The sequence below is a fragment of the Alexandromys fortis genome, unplaced genomic scaffold, assembly GCF_014885135.2.
Source record: "Alexandromys fortis isolate MF-2015 unplaced genomic scaffold, M_Fortis_MF-2015_v1.1 scaffold_5, whole genome shotgun sequence".
Lineage (NCBI taxonomy): Eukaryota > Metazoa > Chordata > Mammalia > Rodentia > Cricetidae > Alexandromys > Alexandromys fortis.
Genome location: NW_026067924.1, coordinates 9,356,346 through 9,383,134, shown reverse-complemented (window position 1 = coordinate 9,383,134; position 26,789 = coordinate 9,356,346). Strand labels below are relative to the sequence as shown.

The 26,789-nt window shown below is 48.2% G+C and overlaps 2 protein-coding genes across 2 annotated transcripts in view; one reads left to right on the top strand and one right to left on the bottom strand.

Moving 5' to 3' along the window:
- Positions 1–271: 271 nt before the first annotated feature.
- On the top strand, positions 272–3,780 carry Foxc1 (forkhead box C1). The gene has a single exon (XM_050142767.1). It carries the CDS (start codon positions 414–416, stop codon positions 2,061–2,063), a length of 1,650 nt encoding a protein of 549 aa, XP_049998724.1. The 5' UTR covers positions 272–413; the 3' UTR covers positions 2,064–3,780.
- Positions 3,781–13,041: 9,261 nt separating this feature from the next.
- Positions 13,042–26,789, bottom strand: part of Gmds (GDP-mannose 4,6-dehydratase) — a 495,612-nt gene continuing 481,864 nt past the window's right edge. Inside the window, exons 10-11 of the mRNA XM_050142522.1 lie at positions 13,596–13,664; positions 13,042–13,433 (exon numbers count right to left, since the gene is read on the bottom strand). Of these exons, the coding sequence (XP_049998479.1) occupies positions 13,371–13,433; positions 13,596–13,664 (132 nt within the window). The 3' untranslated portion in view covers positions 13,042–13,370. The remainder of the gene's footprint in view (positions 13,434–13,595; positions 13,665–26,789) is intronic.

The window sequence follows — 26,789 nt, the reverse complement described above, 5'->3', positions numbered from 1 at the left end:
GTTTTTTTTTTTTTTTTTTTTTTTTTGGTTCCTGTCTTGGAACTAGCTCTTGTTGACCAGGTTAGCCTTGAACTTTTTTTGTCCCGACTGCCTCTGGAAGTTGCTCTGCGCGTTCCTCCGAGGCGGCTTGCGGCTTCTCGTCCGGTCCCCTCCCAGTGCAGCCACCCTCCCTAGCTGCCCGCGCGGGAACTGAGGGGGGTGCGAGGCGCCAGACGAGCGCTGGGAGAGGCCGAGCGGCCCCGGGCGCAAGGAGGCGATCGCGGCCGGGACAGACACAGCCCGGCGGGGCCCGCAGCAGCTCGGCGCGGCCCGGACTCGTACTCGGACTCGGACTCGGTGGCCGGTGCGGCGCAGCCCGGCCCGAGCGAGGGTGGGGGGCAGCGGGCTGCGCCGGGCGGCGGCGAGCCGGGGCCATGCAGGCGCGCTACTCCGTGTCCAGCCCCAACTCCCTGGGAGTGGTGCCCTACCTCGGCGGCGAGCAGAGCTACTACCGCGCGGCGGCGGCGGCGGCCGGGGGCGGCTACACCGCCATGCCAGCCCCTATGAGCGTGTACTCGCACCCCGCGCACGCTGAACAGTACCCGGGCAGCATGGCGCGCGCCTATGGGCCTTACACGCCGCAGCCGCAGCCCAAGGACATGGTGAAGCCGCCTTACAGCTACATCGCTCTTATCACCATGGCCATCCAGAATGCCCCGGACAAGAAGATCACCCTGAATGGCATCTACCAGTTTATCATGGACCGCTTCCCCTTCTACCGGGACAATAAACAGGGCTGGCAGAACAGCATCCGACACAACCTCTCGCTCAACGAGTGCTTCGTCAAGGTGCCCCGCGACGACAAGAAGCCAGGCAAGGGCAGCTACTGGACGCTGGACCCGGACTCCTACAACATGTTCGAGAACGGCAGCTTCCTGCGGCGGCGGCGGCGCTTCAAGAAGAAGGACGCGGTGAAGGACAAGGAGGAGAAGGGCCGCCTGCACCTCCAGGAACCGCCGCCGCCGCAGGCCGGTCGCCAGCCAGCGCCCGCGCCCCCGGAACAGGCCGAGGGCTCCGCTCCCGGGCCGCAGCCGCCGCCAGTGCGCATCCAGGACATCAAGACGGAGAACGGTACGTGTCCCTCGCCGCCCCAGCCCCTGTCCCCGGCTGCCGCCTTAGGCAGCGGCAGCGCCGCCACGGTGCCCAAAATCGAGAGCCCCGACAGCAGCAGCAGCAGCCTGTCGAGCGGGAGCAGCCCCCCGGGCAGCCTGCCGTCGGGGCGGCCGCTCAGCCTGGACACTGCGGAACCCGCGCAGCCTCCACAGCCCGCGCCGCCGCCGCATCACAGCCAGGGCTTCAGCGTGGACAACATCATGACTTCGCTGCGGGGGTCGCCCCAAGGCTCGGCTGCGGAGCTCGGCTCAGGCCTCCTGGCCTCGGCGACCGGGTCCTCGCGTGCGGGCATCGCGCCCCCGCTGGCACTAGGCGCCTACTCCCCCGGCCAGAGCTCCCTCTACAGCTCCCCCTGCAGCCAGAGCTCCAGTGCGGGCAGCTCGGGAGGCGGCAGCGGAGGCGGCGGCGGTGGCAGTGCCGGGGGTACTGGGGGCGCGGGCACCTACCACTGCAATCTTCAGGCCATGAGTTTGTACGCGGCGGGCGAGCGCGGCGGCCACTTGCAGGGCCCGCCCGGAGGCGCGGGCAGCGCGGCGGTAGACGACCCCCTGCCTGACTACTCGCTGCCCCCAGTCACCAGTAGCAGCACTTCATCCCTGAGTCACGGAGGGGGTGGCCAGGAGACCAGCCACCATCCAGCTGCCCACCAAGGCCGGCTCACCTCGTGGTACCTGAACCAGGCAGGTGGAGACCTGGGTCACCTGGCAAGCGCGGCGGCGGCTGCGGCGGCCGCGGGCTATCCTGGGCAGCAGCAGAACTTCCACTCGGTGCGGGAGATGTTCGAGTCACAGCGGATAGGGCTGAACAACTCTCCTGTGAATGGTAATAGTAGCTGTCAGATGGCTTTTCCTACCAGCCAGTCTCTGTACCGCACGTCGGGGGCTTTCGTCTATGACTGTAGCAAATTCTGACCCCATCCCCGGAACCCTGAGAGCCAAAGGGAATGGAACCCCAGAGCAGGAACAGTAAAGAACCCAGCAAAGCAAAATCGAAACCAAAAACATACAAATTTTAAAACTTGAGAAAATTCATCACACCAGCGAACAGAATCTCTCCTGAAATTCAACTCACCAGCTCAAAGAAAACCTATTTTTCTAAAAGATTAATGCAGAGCCTCCTCCACTATGCCTTATCTAAGTAAGCAAAACGGTAAACTATTTTGTACAGACAGCAAAACCATGGTTTATTAAAGGACAGGTTACTGCAGATGCCACGTAAGTTTCCTCTTGCGTTCAGAGACTTTCCTGCTCCTTCGTCTTGTCCCTCTGCCTTGTCTCTCACCTGTAAGATACTATTTTATCATATGTCGAAAGAAGGGGGAAGTCCCTGTTTATGAAAATCGCTTTCTTTTTATTCATGGACTTGTTTTTAAATGTAAATTGCAACATAGTAATTTATTTTTAATTTGTAGTTGGATGTTACGGACCAAACACCAAGAAAGTGTTCCAAAAGCTTTTAAAGTTAAATTGCCCGAAACTTTAAAATGTGCCTTTTCTCTCGTTATAAAAAGGGAAACTGTATTAATCTCATTCTATCATCCTTTTCTTTTTGTTGATCATATCCATTGTTTGTTTATAAATAAATTGCCATTCAGTTTGAATAAGACCAATATGTCTGGATACTTTAATACAGCTTTAATATAAAGAAAAGATTTCAGAGCAGAAGTTGTAGAGTTCGCTAGCCTCTGCCAGATGTCTGAAATGTGGAGAAAACCTCCTCTAGTTCATGTCAAATTTCGCTAAAAGCATTTTTTTGTTTAGTAGATTTTTTTTCTACAGCATTTTTTTTTTTTTTGCAAAACATACTGTATAGTCAGCTTGCTTTGTGGCTATTAAAAAGATAATTTCCTAAACAGATCTGAGTTGGCATATGAACAAATACTCCTCAGTAACTACAAAACATGATTTGGCAATTTTAAGTTCATGAATCAGCAGCATGGTTACCACAGTGGTACCTGTGCGCAGAGATACAGATGTGCCTCAAGATACTCAGATGAGTATTGGCTTTCCTGTCCCACACAGATTGCAGTGAGTATTATCCATACCTGTGAGCCAGATGCCGAATAGATTTTTTCTATTAATTTCATTCCTTTGTAAGAGGAAAATAAACTAGTTTTAAAATGTATGTACATAACTTGCCCACAGTTTCAATCCCTCATTATCACACAGAAGGATTTAATATAAATATACTGTGGGTTGGAAATGAATATTTAATCCTGGGGAAACTTTTAGAAGATATGTTTGTAGAACAATTATTTTTGAACATTTACAGCAATAAGCAGAAGGGAGAGTAAGAAGGCAGAAAGAACATTTGTCTAGGGTGGTTTCTTTTCCAAACCAATTTTTCTTGTTAATTTACAGTTAAACCTAGGGGGCAATCCGGACTGGCCCTCCCCCCTTTTGTAAATAACCCAGGAAATGTAATAAATTCATTATCTTAGGGTGATCTGCCCTGTCAATCAGACTTGGGGAGATGGCGGTTTGATTACAGACATTCAGGCCTTCAGTTTGTTTTCGAGATAAAGCAGGTTCCTATCTGCCGCTCCTATCTAGAGGCAACACTTAAGCAGTAATTGCTGTTGCTTGTTGTCAAAATTTGATCATTGTTAAAGGATTGCTGCAAATAAATACACTCTAATTTCAGTCAAAAACTGCCTTACGTGGCCTCTGATTCTCTCGGTTCCCGCTGCTCAGAGCGGTAACCTAATAGCCAGGGAAGCTCGCTGTGGCGCTGGCAGGGCGTCTCCTCCGGGCAGGCCGGCTGGGGCTGGCCTCACTGCGACTAGAAGTGTTTTCTGGGTTGTCCTAGCTTTGAGTGCCCCCTCCTCCTCAGGTTACCTCTTTCAGAGGATGGGGTGGGAAGGGGAGAAGGTTGAGTCTATTTACAAATCTCTAGGAGATGGAATCCAACTCTTCTTTGGGGAGTCCTGCGTGGAGCTGGGAATTATACACCCAGAGTGGTTGCCTGAGCTGGATTGTCTAGGCCTGCGGGAGACCTGAGCAGGTGACCGGTGGCCCTGTCCCCTTAGTCGAGCGACCCAAGACCGGACCGGAGGAGGCAGGCCGGGTCTCGGGACGTCCGTTTCATCTGTTTGGACTAGGGGTGGCGAGTGGAGACCCGCGGCCGGCCTCTGGCTTTCCGGCTGGGCCCCTCCGGGCGGCCGCGCATTTCGGAGTGGCGTCCAGCCCCGACGCCGGCCTCCGGGACGCCGCTCGGGGCCCGGAAGGCTCCTGAGCTAATGAGCTGTAATTACCCGCTGCGGCGGCCGGCTTCTGTTTGCGTTCGCAGCGGCTTCCTCCTCCCCCGCGCGCCCCCGCCCCGCCGCCGCCGCCCTCGGGTTCCCGCTCGCGTCTCCGCGGCCTCTTCCCGAAATAAGTAGTTTGTGGGACAAAAGCCGTCAAAGGAGACCCCCGCCCCCGAGCGTGAGGTGGATAGGTTTATCACAGTGTTCGTGGGAAGGTCGGGGGCTGGAGCGCGGGGCACCGGGGACCGGGGTCGCGGCGGCGGGAGCTGTGCCTCGATGGCCCCGGGGCACCCGCTCCCTTCCTCGCCCCGCGGCTGGAGCTGGCTGCCCGCGCGGCCTAGCCGCTCCTGTGTCCTTGTCGCTCGCCGCCTTTGTTTTGAAGACACACGCGTGTTTGGGAGCCCCGAGCGGGTGGAAAGGTCACAGTCACTTCATTGCTCACGGGTGACAGCGGGCCCCGCAGCCTCGGCAGGCGCACGAGCTCTGCCCATGGACCAGCCACGGCCCGGCCGCACCGACTTGCCCTAGGCGGCCTTGCCCGCACCCTGCGACCTAAGGCGGAGTGTGACAGGGACACGGGTTACTTGAGCCACAGACCCCTGAGGCGGGAGGAGGGTGCGTGGGGTTCAGCACGTTCGGGTCTAATTGCCTGCGACCCTCCGCTTAGGCCTGGCGGCCCTGAGGTCTTCTAGGCCGCAGCTAGCCGGGTCCAGGCCCAGGCGACCAAGGGAAACCTGTCTGTTCCCGAGCTCTGTCGCCCTTGCAGTGGTACCAGGGTTCAGGGAGGGAAACAAATGTATGGCTCCTAGGAGTGGCGTTCTGTGGGTGCCCCGTGCTCTTCCTTTTCTGGGTCAGGTAGCTGGAGGAGCAGGTTTTGTGCAAGCTTGTGGCTCCCGAGGAGCCCCTCGCTGCAGCAGCGTCTCCGATGTTTCCCAGTGTCTGAAGGAGAGCTTCCTCTTCTGTTTGGAGGTTTGAAAAATTAAGAATGGAAGATATTATGTCTAGGAAGGTGTTTGTATTATACACACAGTGTTATTACTACAAGAGTTGCCGCTGTAGTAGTTCTTAATCACATGCTAGTTGAAGAAGAGGGCTACTCGTGATTTCAAAAACAAATAGTCATGTGTAATATTTTCTATGGTCTATACACTTGCTTTCATATCTAATTTAAGAGAAAGAAACTATTTCTGCCATTCTTTTTTGACCTGGGATGACTTATTCCTTAGTGGCTTGTAAGGTTGGTTTGCAGTTTTTCTGTTAAGTAAGAAAAACTATCAAAAACTGCTTGCTAGTTAACAGATAGCCGGCGTACTTGGAAATTACGCTGTGTTAGTCCACTGGTGGCACGCAGTACCCAGGTGACAAGTCCGCTCATTTTGTAAGTTGTCTCTGTAGAAATCGTTAGGATAGTATTTTGTCCCAAAAGGAGAAACAGAGGACATTTATTTTCTTAGCGATTCTTACGCAAAAGCCAGCGTGGTATGTGCCATGTAAAATCTTGCATTTGGCATCCTACATGTGGTAGGAACACGTGCTGTTTTCCAGGACAGCGTAGTTAGCAGGCCCTTTTCAACAGGCTGCATGCAAACAACCATGCATTTTACAATTTATCATTCCACGCAGTTTGTCATTAATAATAGATGCTTGCAGTGTAATAAGGCTGGGTTGTGCTGGTCTCTGTGAGCGAGCGCTGGGCTGCTTTCTGCCTCTGGAGTGTCTTACAGCCCTTTTGGGCTTCAGTAACTTTGAAAGGCAAAGAATGCAGCACTTTTTTTTGCCCCCTCCCACCCAGGTTACTGGGATTCTCTGTCTTTAAGGTAGAGGGCCATATGTTTTGGTCAGAGTGGTATAAAACCCCAAGGCCCCAGACTCTGCTGGTTCAGGCCACCTGGTCAGGCAGCCCTGGAAGGCCTAGAGGAAACCTTACTTACTAGATCTTAGGTACCCAAACCATGTCCTCTGAGGCTGTCAGTGGCATTCGAGAAAGAATAGTTGGAGTAACAGGTTCTTAGCCTCCGAGAAAGAATAGTTGGAGTAACAGGTTCTCTCTTTCTTCTTTCCCTCATCTTGAATTATTGAGAAGAAACTTCGAGTCTCTACTCTAAAGCCCCGACCATGGGATATTGAGTGGTGTTTAGGGCCTTCATTTCTGATTGCTGTCTACTCCTCTTATGACTGCTTCATGAAGCCATTAGCTTTTCCCACCAGTATATAAACAAATAGCCTGTTGTGGGTAAGATTGATGAGACTAAGTAATAAAGCTGGCCAGGCAGGGCAGACTATGATGGAACCAGTCAGAGAGATTGGGGCTTGGAGAGGAAGGAAACCAAGGACATGCCAGAGGCCTCGGACCACTGCTTGAGGACCAGACGCAGAGACGAGGGTTCCAGAAGCTCCAGGCCCTCAGCAAGTGAAATCTGATATATTCAGATAGTGGACACTTGGCAGGAATGGAAACCCACAGAAATTTGCCGGAGGGACCAATTGCCAGCTTCAGAAATCCTATTGCCCTGGATTCTTCTATCCGGACTGATACTATGGCTCAAAGCCTCCCCACCTCCCGACAGTTTTCCATGCTGTGTAGGCTCTGCAGTCACAGCTGGAACTTCTCTGGGCCGAATTCCTCACCCCTTTATTTCAACACCTTCTTTTCTATACACCATTTGATTCTGTGTGTTTATGCCACTATCCCTTTGTGTCCCTGTCAGCTTATCCCATCCTTCCTCTTTCTCCATAGAAAATCTTTGGGTTCCCAAAGGGTCTCCGAGTGTGCCACCTGCACTCCTAGCCTGTACCTTCTCGGGTGTGCCCATTGCTCACCTTCCACTAAGACTTCTGGGTGGTGGGCTGGATATGACCCTAGATTGTGTCCGGGTATGGGACAGAGCTGGGGCCAGAGAACAGGATGGGCAGGTGCTGCATCCAAATCAGGTTGAGAAAGGAACAATACCCAATTAAATGACTTCCAGCTCCCAAACCCATCCAAGGTTCTCAACGTGATTAGGGGTGGAAAATTGAGCAAAATGTACCATGTCCATCTTATTGGAAACCAAAATAAGGCACAGAGAGCGCAGCTTTAGACCTTTATTGCCTCCTTTTCCATCTTACCTTGCTTCCAAAGAAACTCTGTTTTATATTAGTTTTTTGTTGTTTACTTGATTTTTTCCTTCACTGGTTTTAAATTTGTAGCATATTGAGCGTATTATAGGCAATGCAGTAGGATCTGGAATTTCCTTCCACATACATAAGGGTTGGAGCTGTCCTTAAGAGGGGAGGTCTGGCTGCTATGACTTGAGATTGGGCCTGGCATTGTTTCCAGCTCGAAATTTCTGGGCCTGGGTTTGAGAGTGACTCGGAAAGCCATTGGGACCTTTCTGCAGGCTCTATGGTCTCAGAATAGCCTCTTCCTGTCTTCTCCCAAAGAGCATCCTTTTGTTCTACACTGCCCAGGGCCCTCCATGTCTGCAGATGGTCTGCCTCATTTGAAGTAGTCTTTCAAACTTCTTCCAGCTGCCCCTTTAGGGGGCTCCTGCGAAGGGACTGTAGGCAAGCCGGTCGGTCCTTTGCCCTTAAAGTGAACATAGCTTCACCTACATGAGTGGGCATGGAAGAGCAATTTGTGAACTCAAGACCAGCAGTGGGTGAATCGTCAGGGTTGGGCGCAGAGGCCTGGCGTTTCAGTGTAAAGAAGCATAAAGGAAGGAAGGGTCTTGGTTGTGTGTGTGTAGGGGTTTTGGTTTGGGAAATGGAAGTGTTCAGAGGGCTTTGGGAAGGATTTAAAGGAGAGGAGACATCCTTCCATTTTCTACCCTAGGGTAAATGCAGGAAAAACAGCACATTTAGCGACTGACTGTAACTCTCAAGCCCTCCGAATTTCCATCATTATCAAAAACAAAACAAACAGAGCCCAAAACAAAAAATCTCCAACCAAACAAAAACCTAAACCAAACCAAAAAACAAACAAACAAAAACACTCGGGTTCTTGTCCCCCCCCCCCCCTCCTGTGCTGGCGTCCCTAATGGCTGCAGGCCCTTAAGCCTTCAGGGATACCGTACAGGTTTCAGTGCCGCGATCGCATTCTTTAAAAAGTTTGCTGGTAGAGGAGCGATGAAAACTGACCTCTGAGTTGGGCAAAATCAGCGCTGCAAGCTGCATAGAGGAGCCTGGGCAAGCCTGCCCCGGGAGGCCGGTTTGAGCAGCAGTTCCCAAAGTTGGGCTCAGACCGCCTAAAGTTCTCAGGCAGCATGTGTTCTGGGCCTGGGAGATTTTTCTGGCGTCCCAGAAGCAGTGGCGCAGGAGCCAGAGGTGCCCTTGCTGCCTTGTAAAGATGAGTTTATTATACTACCTCGGAAGGACTCTAGTGATGGCAAGAGAGGAGCGCGGCAGCCAGTGCTTCCTCGTAAGTGTCCTGCAGAGAGCCTTAGGGAGATGGGAGACGTGCCTCTTGCGAAGTGCAGGATGGGTACGAGATTTTCTGAAAAAACTAGGTGCTACATTGAACCTCCTCCCCTCCCCCCACTGGACCCCAAGGAGCTCTATAGAGGCCTCCTTGACCCACTCAGGCCCAGCATCCAGACAATCTGGGAGGTGCAGGAAAGTGATTTACAGCAAATGTATTTGGTGACAGTGGGAGAATGTGGCATTTCCTGTATTTGTCCGCTGGTTCCAGGGTAGGCCCTACACGCCCCAAACACACGGTCACTACCCCTCGGTCCCTAGTCCAGGTTCTCGACGCCAGGGAAAAGACCTCCACCCCCGTCTCTCAGGCAATCATACTCAGAAAGCAGCGCTGCCAGGAGGGACGGGGGCGGGGGATAAAGTGGCACAACAGGAAAGCCAGAAGGCCCTTCCCAGTCAGCTTCCTCGCCATAAAAAGCCAGACTCCAGTCGAGGTCCTGACCCCTTCCAAATATACATTCCCTCGCCCATGGCCCGCCACTGCAGTCCGACTTCGGGCTGTGCTGCTTCCTCTCTGGTCAGCCTGGGCCCAGTGCCTCCCTTGGAGTAGTCTGGCTGGTGGAGTCTTAGTTTTCAGTTGACTTCCCAAGCCTCACAGCTTTTTGCCTCCGACTGGGAGGCTGTGGTTCTCTCTGGTGGCTAGGACAGGGCATATTTTAGCAGTCAGGGCTCTTTTCTTTTGAAGGACAGCGCTTCCTCGCTACCTCTCCTCTGCGGGTTTAGGACTGTTCGAGGGGTGAGGTTGGACAGGTGCATCCCCAGGAACCTTTGGTTGTACTGGCCCAGTGCTGCATCCCACTACCTCTTCAAGGTCATAGCTAGGAAACCAAGAGACTCAGAACCGCCGTGAGCTGAGGTGATCAGCAGAGGACGGCCGCAGGTCGCTGTTCTTCAACAGCAAACAGATGGGTGCACACAAGCCGAGCAGGCACCTTGGCCCAGGAATTCAGAGGCCAGAGGGGCAGCTGGCACTGTACACTGACTGGCAGCATAAGACCCTTTGGCCCTGGAAAATGGACATTAGGGGATTAGGCCACAGGGCAAGGGGTCAGCCAGAAAGATCAGGTGGTCTGCTCAGAGAAGATCCTTTGGTGGAGAAGAGGAAAGGTCGTGACAGAAGGTGGGTGGAGTGGGACCTTGGAAAGTTCCTGGGAGTGAGTCCACTCTGAATACAGTTAGAGGGAGGAACCTGTCAGATGGGGTGGGGAGAGAAGGGCATAGCATCACCCTGTAAGGGCAGCCAAAGGCTCAGCTCCAGTGGCCACAGTCAGGCACATCTTCTGAATGCTTGCTGCATGTAGTCCAGATGAGTATATGGGAGGTCTAGGGAAGCACGGGACCTCAAGGCTTAGTCTCCAGGGCTCCCAGAAGACACTGGACTGTGGGAAGGCAGGGCTGTTGGGGGTGGCCTACTGCCCAGAACTGCAGTGTGTCTCAGATGTTATTGTTACTTGTGAAAGTTTTCATTGCTCTCTGTGAGGAAAAACTCCAATTTTTGGAGAGGTACGGATGCCATAATGGGACATGTTGATCTCTTGTAAGACAAACCCGAAGGAACATACAATCTTTGTGTAAAACCTGGGTGGAAGTTCTCCCCACCCATGGTGCCTGCTGAGTAGTTAAGACTGCAACAAAGATCCTGGAAGACATCAAAGAAGTAAATTTGAGTACAACTAAATAGACTGTCCGTTTTTAATCCCCAAATATGAAGACGGTGCCTGAATGCTTTTCTCCCCTTTTGTGATGGGACCTAAAAGTTGTTTTTAAATGGTATCGGTAAGGTCTTTTCTTTATTTAGTGGTGTTATATGTATAAATTGACAGCCTACCCGCTAGACAAGTCTTCCACACTGAGATACACCCCTAGTACCCAGGAAATTATTTTAAAACGAAAGTCGACAGTACCGCTTCTAGGGAAGATGGCATTCGTGTGTAGCTTGTCCCCTGACAGGCTTCTGTGTGGCTCTGAGACCGGCTCTGGAGAAGGTGATTAATGGCAATGAAAAGAAGCCCAAAGCAGTTCTGCTGGAATGTGCCCCCTCGCCTCACACTCCTTCCCTTAGTTTAGGTTTCCTTCTCCCACAGAAACAATGCTTGCCAACCTTCCCTTCAGATTGGCAGCCCCAACTCTGCCTGCTCCATATACAGTTACAGAAGCTGACAGGCCTAGCTCACTAAAGGCAAAGAGCAGCAGATGCCGCACAGTCTGAAAGGGCACTAGACCGGTGGTGCCCAGGTACCCAAGCGCCTGACCTCTCTCTGAAGAACAAATGTGGACTTGCCTCCGGCATAACTGAGAGTACTAATAACTCTCCTAGTTTTTACTATAGCATCAAGCTTGCAGAGGTGTTATAATACATAAAAATATATACCCAATGCTTACAGAGTGGGGTGGGAGGAGAAGTGTGAGGGACACACAAAAATGATGACTGAAATCAAGGTGAGATCGAAGAAATACTTTAAGTCTCGAAGATGACTACATAACATTCAACACATAAATGTAAATTATGGATTTACACAGCAACTGCTGTTTTTCTCCCTGTAAACACACACAATCCAGAGTCCAAAGGAGCCCTCAACAGTGATGGAGAGGCATGAATAGCGACAAGGTTGCCAGTAAAAAGATGTCTTCGGTCAGAAACCCATGCTCATGCCCATTTAGTTTCACTGGAGACGGAACTCCTGCCCGGGATTTCTCCTGGTTCGCCCTAAGGAGTTCATTCTGGCTTTGGGATAGAGAGCCACAAAACACTGAATCAGACACTGCGGGCCTGCAGGCCTTTGGAATGGCTTTTCTTGGGTACTCAATGAGGGACTTAGGTGGTCAGAGGAGGCGTGTGCATGAAGGTCAAGGCCAAGGAGCGTTAGTTGTTGAGACTTGAGAGTGTGTGTATGGGACAGTAGGCTTCTGGGTATGTTTGCAAGATTTGTGTGCGACGGTGTGTGAGATGGCATGTTTGTGAGTGAATCTGTATATGTGAGCGGATGTATGTTTTAGCTTGTGGATGACGATGCATGTTCATGTATGACAGTGCATGTGTGTTTGCCCCCCCAGCCTTCCCAGTCCTACAAGCTCCACCTCCCAGAGGCCATCTGCTTCCAATTACCAGCATCCCATTTGGGGATAGAAACAGCAGGCTCTTCTTGGGGTGGCTTCTGAGAACCGGGTGGGCCAGCCTGGCTGCCCTAGTTCTGCTTCATGGGGGCTGAGGCTGCCCCAGTCAGCATGCTCTCCCAGCATAGAGAGCTCCACAAAGAGCCCTCTCTGCACCAGCCCTGGAGCCCTAGTCCTCCCCCAGATCATAAACCTGCCTGTGAAGACATTTGGAAATAGTTCACCCTCAGTCTCATGCATGTGCAAAGATTGGAATGCCATTCGCTCAAGTTTTATTTTATTTTGCTTGGAAGGGGAGTGAGGGGGAGAGGAGTCCTGACCTAATTTGTTCTAGGCCAAAAATACTATTTCATGTAAGAGTGTATACCTGCAAGCAGATCCTTGCTTGCCTTCTGGGGGTGTTCTGTGCACTTATGTGTCACCTGTAGCTGCGCAGTGCACAGCTCAGAGATGCAGGCCTGTAGTCAGAATTCTAAATAATAAACTCAGTGAAGCTGGATCCTGGGTTCTAAGTCTCTTTATCAGAACCGCTAGCTCATGTTGATGGGGTTGAAGCATCAGCATAATGTCTGGTATATATCAGGCACTGGATTGAATTAATGAGTCAAAATTCAGTTTAAAAGTGACCTAGTACCAATGGGAAGAGGTTGGAAATAAATACTGTACAAAAGACCATAGAAGAAGCTTAGGTTAGGGGGCTTCTGGGTAGCCCAGGGACTTTCACATGTAATGTTCCAACAATATTTACTTATCATCAAGTTTCTTCTTTTAGCAACCCCATTTCATGAGCCTTTTTTTTTTTTTTGAGAGGGTGAGAGCTCAGTGGTTCTAATTAAAATCAGTAGAGATCAGAAGGGGTATGAATGCTTTGATTCAGCAGGGGATAGGTATGTCCAAGGCAGATAGCTAGCAAGGCCTCTGCAGCTAGCTCAGGCTAGGGGTCTTCCCAACAGGAGCTTTTCCAAACCAACCAAGTAATATTTCATCCCTACCCGTGGATTTAGTTATTGTTTGGGGCCATAACCTGCCTACATTATAACCTGGAAAAAACACACACAAAGCAACTCTGTTAGTGCTGGTTCATAGAAAGATCATTTAATAAGAAAAGAGAGAAACAATCTCAAAGCTCCAAAATTTAAGTTGTCTAGTGACATAATTTCAAGTAAAATGAATATGTGATTAACACTTCTTGATTTCCCAAAACCATTCAGAAGGACCTTCGACAAAAATCAAAGTGGCCTTAGCTCTGGAGTGTCCCCTCCTGGTGCCTACAAATTTATAGCCCAGCTTTTAGCTGTGGGGACAACACAGGAGGTCAAGGGTCGATGGTCACAGGAGTGGCTGGACTCTGATTCGCTGGCTCTGCATGATAGGCCATGCCTCGGAATCTTTGCAGATGTGCTCAGGCGTTGGGGTTGGTCCGCATGAGCTCCACGTCGGCCTGCACCATCTCCTTCACCAGCTCCTGCAACCGAAATCCAGGGTGGGTGATGAGGGCGGGGTTTCTGCCACCCTCTTCTGCAACACCTCCTCCCAGGGCTCTGAAAGGTCTCCTGCCTGACTGCAGTCCACCAGCAAGGGTTCACAGCTAACAGCTGTGAGAACTTCCATTGGAGGCACAACTTACGTCAAAGGCAACGCGGGGCTTCCAGTTCAGTTTCTGCTGCGCCTTGGAGCAGTCTCCCTGCAGAAAGTCCTGCGGAGAGAGGGCAGATGAGGTGTGCTTGTGGAGTACCCCTTTCCCAATCTGTCCCATCAGGTAAGATACCATCCAATTTAAGTTGTCAGGAGGGCGACTGGGAAAACTGTTTGGAAATACTGCTCTTCTCGGCAAAGGTCAGGGGTAAATCAAGTCTGAATGTCCAAGACACGAAGCTCGCTGCACAATGGCCGTTCCAGGTCCACGACCTGGAGGACTCCGACCCATCTGCTGGGTCTGGTCGCTAGAATCCACACTCCTCCAGGTCCGGTCTTAGGTCTACTGCCTTTGCCCTGCTCCTGCCTCCTGCATCTTGTCCTGGATTTGGAGTCAGCGGAAACCCCGCCTCTGGTCTCTGGTTTTTGGGACAGCTTAGGCGGGCAGGCAGCACAAGAATGGAGTAGCCTCCGCTCAGCTCTGGCTTTGCTAAGGTGAAGACAGTTCTCTGCCAGCCAGCAGCGCACCCACAAACTCCAAAACCGAAACTTTCATTTCCCAGCTACTGCAGAGGGTCTCATTTCCCGGCTACTGCAGAGGGTCTGTTATAATCTCTTTCTTCCTTAGAAAATAGGGATTTTCTTTCTTGACTCATGGGACAAACACAGAAACCTCAGTTTCAGACCCTGTGCATCTGAGACCTCTGGTCAGCCCAGGCTCTTTCTCTAGCTCCTCTCACCTCCAGATGCCCCTTCAAGGCTGCTTTTAGAGGAGACTGCTGACCACTGTCTCGGCCCAGGACTGGACCTTACCAACATATATGTATACAGCTGAGGTCAAGCCTCCTGGTCTGCTTGCTCAGTTCTGACTTTATGAGGAGGGGAACACAAACGTACTGGAGCTTCCTGGATATCTAGCAAGAGCAGTTCACTTTCGTTCATTTAAGATACTCCCTTGGAAGGAAGACTGGCAACTAAGAGGAAACGGTAAAGATGAAAATCCTGTGTCTTCACCCTCATACAGTTCTTTATTGTAGGTCTCGAGACTAATGGGCATTTCAAGATGGGTTTAAAGGGAAGAAAGGAAGGAAAGGAAGGAGGAAAGGGAAAAACCAGGAAAAGCCAGTTAGGTATATTCATATGAGTGCATCTACTGCTGCATATGCGGAGATACAAAATAACCAGGGACTGGGAAGGCAGGAGGGAAAAAGGGAATCTTTATAATGGATACGTTATTAGGATACTGTATTTTAGCTGTGCACTCTTAGACAAGTGGACCAGCTGCTCTGAGTGACAACCACAGATAACTAAGCTGCAATAAAAGGCCTCTCCTGCACTTGGCAGCCAAGGGCACTTTGTTCGGGATTTCAGATGGGTAGGCCAGAGTGTTAGGTACAATATTTGTGCTTCCCACGGGGTGCTCACCTGGGCATTCCCAGCAAGGTGGTCTGGATTCGGGTTCCCATTTCCCTGCCTGAGTCTTTACTCTAGCAGAGGACATTCAGGGACTCTCGTTCTCAATCATCCATCATTGCTTTTTAGGCTTGAATAAATCAAATTCCCAAAGGCTTTGCATTTCACAATATGCTGAAGTACCCACTTCCTCCCCAGAGTGTTAACCAAAGTGAAGCAAGTTATTTCTGCTGGCCTAAAAGCCCATTTCCAGACTCCCCGGGAAAGGTAGGATACAAGAATTAGTAATTAGCATTTTTTAGCACAGTGCTACCTGGAGCTGCCAGTGAAAGTGGAAAAACAAACCAAGTAATTTATTTCTCTTTACTCTCCCTAAATAAACTTGTATATACTTTTTACAATGCTTCTCTTTTAGTGTAAAAGCCACACAAGGATAGTCCTTCTTTTTCCCCAGAGGAAGCTGTGCAGTTTGGAGTCATGAAGCAATGTCCCCCCGCCCCTCTCAGTCCTCAGCTTCAGGAGAACATGGTTACTGTTGACTCACATACCGCCGGCAGTAAATCAGCCAGCACAGCATGGATGCAATTCATGGCTATGAACATACAGTTAAAAAAAGCCCTAAAACTCAGTTTGGTTTCAAATGATCTCAGTAGGCTTGGGAAAGGGAGCTTTGTATTGTAATTATGTTTCCTGTATTTTTCTACAAGTAGCTCATAATATAAAAACAACCAGGCAACTACAATTAAGAAAAAAGAAAAATGGTTTTCAAAAACTTAGCAACAGACACTACTAAATATGCTGTAAAAGTATTTCATTGAAACCAGAGACAGGCCCAGCTAAACTTCCCAATCTAGTTTGCAGCCCTCTCTTAGACTGCAGCCTAGCAGCTTCCTTAGCCTTCTGCCAACACTGTCTCCCTGAAAGCCAATTAGATCAAGAGGCCCTGGGAAGGGAGAGCATGCGGTCCTACCAGAACAAAACAGTGGCTCTTCTTGCCAGGTGTCACTAACATGGGCTAGTCAAAATGTTTCCATCTCTTCAGCTCTTCCTCCCGTTAGGCAAGTGCTGTACCACTGGGCTCTCCTCCCCACCAACTCGGTGTGCTCTGTACTTCACTGTCCTAATGGGAACAGGTTACTAAACTGAGGGTGGTGGTGTGTGCCCTTCATCCCAGCACGCAGAGGCAGGCGGATCTCTGATCTACAGTTCCAGGCCAGCCAGAGCTACACAGAGAAACCCTGTGTCAAAAAAAAAAAATTTCTACCATGGGATCTGGCCAATGGTTTGTTTCATTTACAAGCTCCCTGGCTCAGGCGCACTTCAGGGGTGGCATGACAAGGCCTGCGTGTGAAGGCACACGGTGCTGGACAGGAGGGCAGACAGGAAATGCTCCTTTAAACATCATTTCCTCTGACCCGCAGAGAAGTCGGGGTTGGGAGGTGGACTCCTGCAGGGAAGCTCACACACGGATGTGGGGAGAAAGAAATGCCATGATCTGAACTCCTTTTAGATTTGAGTCTTTTGAGACATTTGAACTTCCACAAAAATCCTCCAATAGGGCCAAGCAGTTCCTAACAACAAATGAAAAGAATGAGTTTATGTATACTGCTCTCCACTTTGAATTATTTGGTTCTCCACAGAGCACACACTACCATATGACAACACAGGCAAACCTGGAATTAAGTGATGATTTTATGTAGAGTTTCTACAGAATTTCTACAAAGAACTTCATGAAATGGGTGGTCTGGAGTTTTTCTGGAAAAAAAAAAAAGCAGGCAACAAAGCTCTAAGAAAATTTAAAGCATTTTAATGTAAATATGGCATTTCCTAAATCTGGCTTCTGGTGTCTTGCCATTTTCACTGCTGTTCCTTAGGTGAACTATACAGTTTCAATATGTAATTTATTATTGTCAAATTCAATTAGGCTTAACTAAGCATTTTACAGCAGCTAAACTGCACAAGGAACAGAGAAAGGCTGCAGACAAGCTCTCTTCACAGACCCCAGCTCCTTTGCCCCTACGAGCTGTCCTGCCGCAGGAGCACCCAGACATGGTGGCTTTTACGGCAATGGAGATGCAAGTGTAGCCTGAGAAGAGAGCATGTTTTGTTGCAACTAAATCTCGGGCTTTCCTGGCCATTGGTCTTGTTATAGTGGATAGATAAAGCGCCAGACCAAGTCCCGGGGAAGTCATTAGGCCAGTTCCTGAGCCCACAGCAGTTAACGCAATCCAGAAAAGGAGGGCTCACCCTGCCATTATTGTCTCCTCTAATTAGAGGCCACTTTTGTGAGATCTCTGGGCTCCCTGTGCACGGCTGTCAAGATAACAAGACACCTTTCCGCCACACAGGTTCCTTTTCTCCCCTGATGTGATTTTGATTGTTCTTACACAAATTAAGTCCTGTCAGTACACTAAACTGGACCATGCAGGATAACTCCAAGCTCACACCCTCATTTCTTTTTCTCCCCTTTCTCTAAGTTTGATTCGGGGAAATTATAACATTTAGATTGAATTACAAGTTGGATTGAGTTTCCTTGGCAGGTTTGTGGTAAGGTCTGTAGGAACATCTGGTTGGGCAGAGAGACTTTAAGAACATAAGAGTTCTTGGCAGGATGTTGTTAAATTTCTATGTACATATTGAAAGAAATTGATTTTTGAGCGCCATAGACAAGAAGGTGCATAGACAGGGATATGACCAAGGAAAACCTAGCCCACGATGGAAACCTTGGCTAAACATCTTCAGGAATTTAAGACATGGAGCTGTGAGTGGCACAAAAATACTCACTTTCCCCTCCTGCTTTTCTAAGAAAAGCGAAATTGAAGACTAGCTTAGGCTCCAAGGGAATAGAAGAATGCCAATGAGTGAAGTCCTTGATCTGACTTTATGCTAATGGAGTGAGGAGGCAAGCTTCCCTCCCAGGGTAAAGTTTCTCCTGGGAAACACAGAACTGCTAAGAACAAAACAAAACAACACAACTTGAGGGAAGCCTTTGAAGTTGTGCTGCACATCCCAACCAAGATTCTAGACTTTCAGGGAGGGGCATATGGAGGAAAAGGGAGAGGGTAGCCTGAAGAGTCCCCCAAATGCCCCCACCCCCCCTCCAGCCTGCAGTGCTCTCTGATGACCTGTGTAGTTTTAGCTCTCATATGCCGGAATTTACTCCTGGCTTAATCCTACCCAAGGAGAGAGCTAACCTCAGAGCAGTACAAGGAGGAGGTGGCTGGGCATTTCCCTCTCCTCCTCTGGACTGCTTTAGAATAGCAAAGATTGAAGTCAACACCAGGCCTCTCCTTTAATGACAAGGGGCGATAAGAGACAAGGAGAAAACAGCAGGTTGTCTCGTCTGTTCAGGAAGTGGGCTCGGGGGACTGTCCATCCAGCAGGGCTGACAGAGTGCCCCAGAGCTAAACTGATACAGCTTCACTAAGCTGCCATTCCAGAGTATAGCACAGCATGGGACACAGAGAAGAGCAGCAGGCCCCGCAAACGCTGTTCCTCATCTCTGCACAAAGGACACTCCAGGCCCATTGGCTATGGGCAGTTCCCACATGGCCTTAGAGCTCAAGACTCAGCACTGTGCACTCTCCTGGTGGCCTGCTCAAGAACCTGTTGGCTATGCTGCCTGTTCTTCTGCATGGCCCCTCCTCTTACAAGATCTTTAAGATCCTGTGGTTCCTTCACTGATCCCATTCTTCTGTGAGAGACTATTCAACAGCTACCAAGAGGTACTAAACAAAGGAAAAGAAACATCTACTTAAATGTGGGCCTCACACACTTATAAGAGACTCTACCACTGTTTGGAACTTTCTGAAAAGTGAATGAGGATGTGTCTTCTTCCCAGTGTATCCATCCATCAATATACCATGACATACACACATCTTTTATATTTAAAAAATATAGTTAGTGCCAGGCAGTGGTGGTGCACACCTTAAATCCCAGCACTTGGGAGACAGAGGTAGGTGGATCTCTGAGTTCAAGGCCAGCCTGCTCTACATAGCTAGTTCCAGAGCAGCCAGGCTTACAACAGAGAAACCCTTTCTCAAAAAAACCAATATATATTTTAGCATGAGAGAAAAAAAAGTTAGGCAAAAAAAAAAAAAGGTCTACAATTTACACAGAAAACGTATTTATCCTCCAAACCTGGGGATTTTGCACACATAGAATCAAGTAGCCATTGGTCAAAAACAACAGAAAAATAGACACCTGTACTGAAGATGTGCAGATGCCATGTTTGTCATTGTTGCCTTGTGATCATAACACCTGCTGACAGCATCTGCACTGTGTTAGACACTAACTTTCCTAGGATGATCCACTGAGTGCAGGAGGACATGCAGAGGTCTGCAAATCATCTTATACAGGGTCGTAAGTTATCTGAGTATTTTGTCAGAGGGGGATCCTGGAACCAATTCTCTGAGGATTCTGAGGGATGACTGCATTGGGGGAAAGTATGGGCGCTCAGATTATTAATTTTCCTTTAGAGTTTTAATGAGTCTTGAGAAAGATCTCTCAGGCCAGCATGCTCGAGACATGGGTAGCTTTACCTCTGTGGACCAGATTACACACCCCAGCATTCACACTAACAAAACTGTACCATCTCCCTTAGCAGCTTGGGATTCTCCACCACTGGCTGTCTGCCCATTACTACAGAGCTTTGAATGGGGCACAGAAATGGGAACCAACCCAGGAACACTCTTACCAGCCTGTATAACCTCATGGGACCCAGGCTTAGCCCATCTAGATGAGCAAGCAAAGGAAAACATTTCTAAGAAACAATGTCCAGTAGCTTGACAGAGTTACATGCTCACAGGTAGAGGGTCTAACATACATGTTACAGGTGCGACTCTGAGGAGGTCACCTTGCAACATCCATATTTATGACCCCTTTGTACCTGTTCTATGTCTACAGTTGTAGTCATGGAACTTTTTTATTCCTGTTACTATGGGGTTTTGAAGCCTAGTGCTTACAGGGAAAGTGAACTGAATGACTTACTATAACTGGAGCCCTCTGATCCTAATTCCTTCACTAAAGTTCACCATAATCAGCTGATGGGGGTGGCAGTGGTGACTCACACGTATAATGTAAGGGCCACTTAATGACAGTGAGATAAGATTGTTAGTGACTTCAGCATTCCAGGCTTCAAAGTCAGCACCATCTTCTTTGAAAATTACTGGCTACTGTTAATAACTAGATCTGGGGTGTAAAGATTTGTCTATCTTAGGAGGAGGTGGCATAAACCCCCGAGGAAAGGAGATAAAGCACCTTTAAGTGGACCGATTAGGGACTGTTGTGACATAATTGGCAAGTGGCGTTCTGGACACAAGACGCAGGCTGCATTTCTTTTGCCACTTAGCACTTTCTGCCCTCAAAGCACTTTGCAGAGTTCAGCTAATTAAACTTGAAGACATCCACACTGAAGATGCAACTCAGGAGATTTTATATCTGCTTCAGAGGCCTCTTTCTAGAGATGAAAGTTTTCTACAAAGTGTCTTGGAGCTCAGAGCCCAACTCTGTTATCCAGCTTATCTTGAGCCAGGAAGGGAACTGAGGCCATGGGGCATCCCGGATTGCACAACACAAAGGCAATTTTCCTTAAGCTCGCTTCCTTCTTGTTTGTTAGGCAATCTATCATCTTAGAGAAAATCCCTACCCTTATTTTGAACACATACAGAAAAGAACATTGTAACAAATACAATTGCAATTAAATTAGATCCTTACAATTAAAACGGGATGGCTTTTTCTTTGGGTGTTTCTCAACTTAAATAGCACACGGAAGTCTTCTAATTCAGAGACTCTCTTCACTAACTTACCTATCTACCTGTGCTTCACCTCCTCCCTTGGCTGTCCCCAAGCATGATGGAACCGACTGAAGAGGGCCACATCCACATGTTCTATCACTACTTCCCTAGCAGCTTCTTGAGGGCAACTAACACAGAAGACCCTGCATTTGGCTGCTTCCTCAAGAAATTTCTTGAGGAAAAACCTAAACAACTACCTGCCATTTGTGAGTTTCTTGAGAGCACAGAGGAAAGACAAGCATTCAGATCCTTAGGTGTTCCACAGTTTGACTTATTTGTTTTCCCACCATCAAGGCTAAGAAAGATTTAGCAGGCTGTGGGGATCTACCCTGCATGGCTACCTGTTACTCTTCCTTTCATTTTTTCCTGAGAAGAACAGAATCCCTATGTCTATCTGTTGAGATATTTCAGCCAGATATCATGAAGCCATCTAGTGGTAGAGTCTTGGACTAGAAGGCAGCATCTCTGATTTTTAGTCTAGTAGTCACAATGTCCAAAGGACCAAGCCCTCTGAGGAAAACAGTGTACTTATGCAACATTAATGTGAGAAGCAAAGAGACTTCTAAATAATGTGTAAGATATGATGATACAAGTACATGCCAATGGTGGATAGAGGTTGACACAGAAATCCAGCCACTGTGTAACTCAGTGAATATGTTGTTATAGAACAAACTCAGCCACAGTGGTGGAACAAGAGTAGTGGCCAAAGGGAGGATACAGACTGGCAATATGCAGGAGACCTTGGGGGGGAAATTAAATGAATGTTCCCTAGGTGGACAGAAGCATATTACAGAAGCCCATGCTCTTGTCAGAACCGATCTAACTGCAGTTAACATCTGTGCATTTCACTATAAATTTCATCTCAACCAAAACATTCTTAAACATTACTAAGAACACAGAGATATCACTGGAGGGAACTGGACTCCTGTCCAGGGCTCAATGAACTCAGCTGTTTCTGAGCATCTCTGAGTATGCGGTTCTAAATCCATAAAACCGAGGTAAACACTGTCTATGTTACAGGATGGTTGTAAGAATGAAGGCTACACAGAAACAGCTGCTGGTACCAGATTTTTCTCCTTGAAGTACTGGAGATCAAGCCCCATTAATGCTAGGGAAGCAAACCCTTTATCCCAGAGACACCCAGTCCCTGTTTCACTGTTAGGCTCACGTCTTTGTTTGCCGAACAAATCTACCCAGGATTTTACACTCTGTTTCTCTCCAATTATTGCACACATTTTGCAGCTTTGTGGTTTGTTGCCAGACACTGATTTTGTCAGGCACTGGGGAAGCAACTGTGGATAAGTCAAGGCCTTGACAGTCATGGCACCTGTGCTGGGTTGGGGAGATGGCAAGAGGTGCACAGAGATACAAGGAGGATATCAGCTAATGGCGAGTGTGGTGACAAGGCCATAGAGGTGGGGACTTGACAAGAGTGGGACAACCCTGACAGTTAAGGGACATTCTAAAGAGCAACATCTGATCAGAGATCTGAATAGTAAGAAAAGATATGGTTAAGAAGGTCTTTTGGGGGACACCATTGATAGGAAGTATTTTAGGGAGCAGAGCTTCAGCTCTGAGGAGTACAGATCAGGCCACTGCTTGTGGATACATGACCAAGGGAAAGGGAGCTCATGGTGAGGTCAAAGAAGGTTAAAAAGACATGTCATGGATCCTAGGTCTTCCTCTATAGAAGCCATGTTGTGCCAAGGCTTTATTTTCTGAGCCATACCTGACTGTCCCTTAAGAGTCTAAGCCTGTGAGCCATGGTTAAAAAGTTGGCTGACTTCAATAATTTAGGTAGAAGCCTGAATTTTTTTGGGGGGATAAGGATTTTCAAAAGCATGACACAGACTTCTAGCTGTTCATACTGATTTATGGGAGAGTTGATTTTTCTCTCTGTACTAACTAAACTCTTGTGCACAACCTCTGCTCCTCTTTGATGTTTGGGCATGTAACCTAACTACTCTAGGGGCCAGGTCTGGGCTACTACAGTGAAGACTTAGCATGATACCTAGATGGCTTTGCGAGGCTAGGAACCTGGCTGCTGGAGTGTGTGTTAACAAGGTTGCTCATCTTCTGGCCAAATGAGGACAGCAATAGCCTCTGAGGACTAACTGAGATGCCTCCACTCTTCACTTCTTTTTTGGCTAGTGGAAAGTGGGAGCCCTGAACACCCCGAGGTGCTACAAAGCCTTTTCTCTAACCAGCTCTCAGAGTGGGACACATTACTGGAACCTTTAACGAATTTCACCATATGGTGTATGTGTTTGTGTTAGTACATGTATATCTTTGAAAGGCCAGAGAAGCAGTCCATTACCATCCTAGCATTGATAGCAGGGAGTCTGGACTTGGCTCTGGGTCCTGGAGAGTTTAAGCACTAGAGGTTTTCACAGACATCAGTGGACTTTGTCTTAGATGAGAGGTGTCAAAGACAGGAGAGGAGACCAGTTGAAATGTCCAGGCCATAGACGTGAAAGATGGGGTTCCTAGATGACAGTGGCAGTAGAGTGTGGCCATGCAAAGATAATTGGGGAAGTAGAACACAGAAAGACTTATGGGTTGATGGGATGCAGATGAGAGAACAAAGATCCTGGATTCGGGCTTAAAAGAGAACCTTCCCATTCTTTCAAAGGCATTTATAAATTTATAATGCTATGAGACATTCCATTATAGTCTCACTAGCTTTATTAGTTTCTCTGCTTCAAGGCAACTCCTTATTTCCAACATTATGAAACAGGGGCTCTCTGAAGGTCACTTCTGTTAATCTGCTGATAACCCTTTCTATCATACTCCATGGAGAGGCACTTTCTGGTAATGACTTGATATGATGCCAAAGTCCTTGAGTCTACTTATCACCCAGAGAGCAATTCTGCTTCCATGAATCCTGGCTACTCATGTGAAATGAATACTAACCTTCTGTGACTTGAGCTGGCGGACAAGTGAGGAAAGGGTTAAGCTAAGCTGTGTCTACTGTGCAATACCAACACGTCCTACTTTTATTATTCTCCACTGCGGCTAGAGGAAGTCCGAGAGGTGGCCATTCACATGACATCATAAAAGCCTGATTTATCGCCAGCCACCAAACATCTAGAAAATCATAACATCCTTTCAGGAAAATGCAGTGGAAAATAATCAGGCTGGCTTTGATGAAAGCTTTGGTGGGGACTCCAAGTGTGACACCCTGCACAGTCGCCCTTGGCAGGTGCTTTGTTTGCCCTCAGTGCTGGCCTTGCTGACAAGGCCGAGGGTCTGATCTAAATGACGGCCTGTGATGGAGTGCAGCTTCCTGTCCACAGACCAAATAAGTTGGGATCATAGTCTGCCAGCTTGATGAAAACAGCACTTCAGTGTATGTGAATATGCTTTGGAAATGACAGCTCAGTCCAGATGTGAGAAATTATTGACTATGAGAGTATAAAAAAAAAATCATGCCTTGTTACATAATCTACTGCCACATGCTCTGAGGAGCATGGCTGTCACACATCCTGTATTGTACCAATGACCTTTCCTCTGTTTCTATCTTTACTGATTGATTTAATGAATTATGATTATGATTTTTTTTGTTGTGCTGGGGATGATCTGAAAACCTCTTGCATGCTATACAAGAGCTACTGTGGAAGTATTAAGCTCTACGCCTGTCTTTAGGACACAACTCATCATCTAGACCTTTGCATCTCAAGACACTTTACCCAGAACAGTGTTCCACTCCATCATGCTCCTAATGACAAAGGGGGCTAAGATGTGATGCAGCAGAGATCTCTCCCCAACAAATGTTACAGGACACAAAGGGACAACTGAGTTCCTCATAGCACAAGGTATGCATTCAAGAAAGGGATACCTCCATATTGATTCTTTAAATGCTTAGTCAGTTGGCAAAACTACCAAGCAGGAGCCTCTTGTCTCCGATGCATATGATGTGTTCTGCAAATACACCCAGGAAGGAAGGTCAGAGTACCTTGAGAGCCAGTATGGTTCTCAAATTATGGCCACATCCATTTTCCATAGGCCTATTAGTGGAAAAAGTTGGCCTATCTACACAGAGCAAGGTAAGCTATTGAAGTCTTGAGTTTTGAGAAGGAAAGCTGCTGTAATGATTTATCCAAACTGAAAACAGCTACTTTTCAGAGCTGAAAGTGGCACAGATGTTACTTCCACTGCTAGGTCATTAAGTGCTGCAACACAAAAACCATGCCCAGGTTTAAGGACTCAGAAAGGAACACCTCTCTTGTGACCCTAAGCATTCCTGAAGATTGATATTAGTGTGGCTCCTTAGGAAGGATGAGCTCCCTGTGGTTGAGGTGCTGAGCCCCAGACTGACACACCAGACACATCAATCATGGGCACACAGGAAGCCTCAGTGCCCATCATGTACCTTTGCAAATTTAGTTTTTTTAACTGCTACATCAGGCCTATAGTGAACCTGCCCAGATCATTCACATTTCCTAGGGCCACATGAGGAATGGTAATGCCCCTCAACTGCATGCTCTTGGCCTGCTTCTCCTTTATAGTCTGCCTTCAGAGCCTGTTCCAACACATGGGGCTGGTATTGATCCCCATCTGCTGCTGTCAGCTGAAATTCCATAGCGGCTGTGGTGTCATGCATCAGGTCTGCCCCATTTTCTTCCATCTGGCTGGACTGGTCAGTTCCCAGTATTGAGACTGAGTCAAACACAGTGACCAGGGAAGCCAAGTAACTTAGAACATTGTAAGCAGAGAGCGGTAGCTCAAGATGGGTTGTCTCCTAGTTTAGTAGTAAGGGAATCAGGGACCATTTAGAGTCAAGGCTGATTTATTGGGCTTCTCATTGGATCTATCCAACCCATTGTACACTCCATGTTGTTAATCCCTTTTAAGAGTCGTACATGGAAGGTAAGGAAACATATTCCCAGCAAATTAGATAACTTGCTCATTTTGGACTTGGAATGGGGCCTAGACTCAAATGTAGGCCCAAATGACTGCAAGGGTTGGGCCTGCTAGCCTGTATCATGTCAGGAATCTTCTCTTGGTCAGGCAGTTGGGAATAATATACAATCAAGTGTTCACCCCCCCCCACACACATAGAAGCTGTGAGTGAGGATAAACTGTAGCCGGGAAAAGAACTTAACTAAAAGGACCCAGTTAGAGATATTGTGATAATCTACCTATAATTCTAGCACTTAGAAGGTAGAGATAGGAACCTCATGAGTTTGAAGTGAAAATGAGGTAAATAGAGAATTACAGGCAAGCTTGGACCCTGTAATATACAATAAGACCCTGTCTCAAAAAAGCAAGGTCTGACAATGTAGCCCAGTGGTAGAAAATCTGTCTAGGAAGTATAGGGCTTAGTTCTCAGCACTACAAATAAAAAGAAAACAGAAAATGAATACGTTTTCACTCCACAGAGGCCCAGAAAAACCATGGCTGCTAGTGCACCACTTGTGTCCATTAAAGTAGGTCCTTTATGGAGAGAGAAATCTCAGCGACAAAGCAAGAGTGGGGCTATCATGATATACAGGGCTAACATCAGCGTCTTATAGCTTGAAGAAAGCTTCGGATCACAAAAGAAAAAAGTAATTTCATCTTTCCCACAAGCCAGAAATGAATGGTTATGTAGAGGTAGAAGAGAAAGCATCTTCAGTTGGATTACTTCAGATTCCTTAGGCATTATCAGTAATGGTTATGATCTTGAACTTTGTATTTAAAAGCAAACAAAGACCAAGTCATTTTCCCATGGAAGGGTATTACTCTGCCTGGCAGTCCCTGGTACTCTAAGGCTCAGCTGCTCTCAGTGGACTTTCTCCAGTAGAACTAGAATCTTTAAGGAACTGCTTGCCTTCTAGGTCTACCAAGAATACTAAGAACTGTTTGGCATGAAAACTTAAAGAGCTTGGGAAATGCTTGGAATCTGACTCCACCAGAACACACTTTTCTTTGAAAATACTTCAACACAGAACTAAAGCAAATGGCCTGGATCTTACTTATGCTATTACCATGACCAT

Coding starts and splice junctions, on each gene's coding strand:
- Foxc1 (XM_050142767.1), top strand. CDS start 414: ATGCAGGCGCGCTACTCCGTGTCCAGCCCCAACTCCCTGGGAGTGGTG.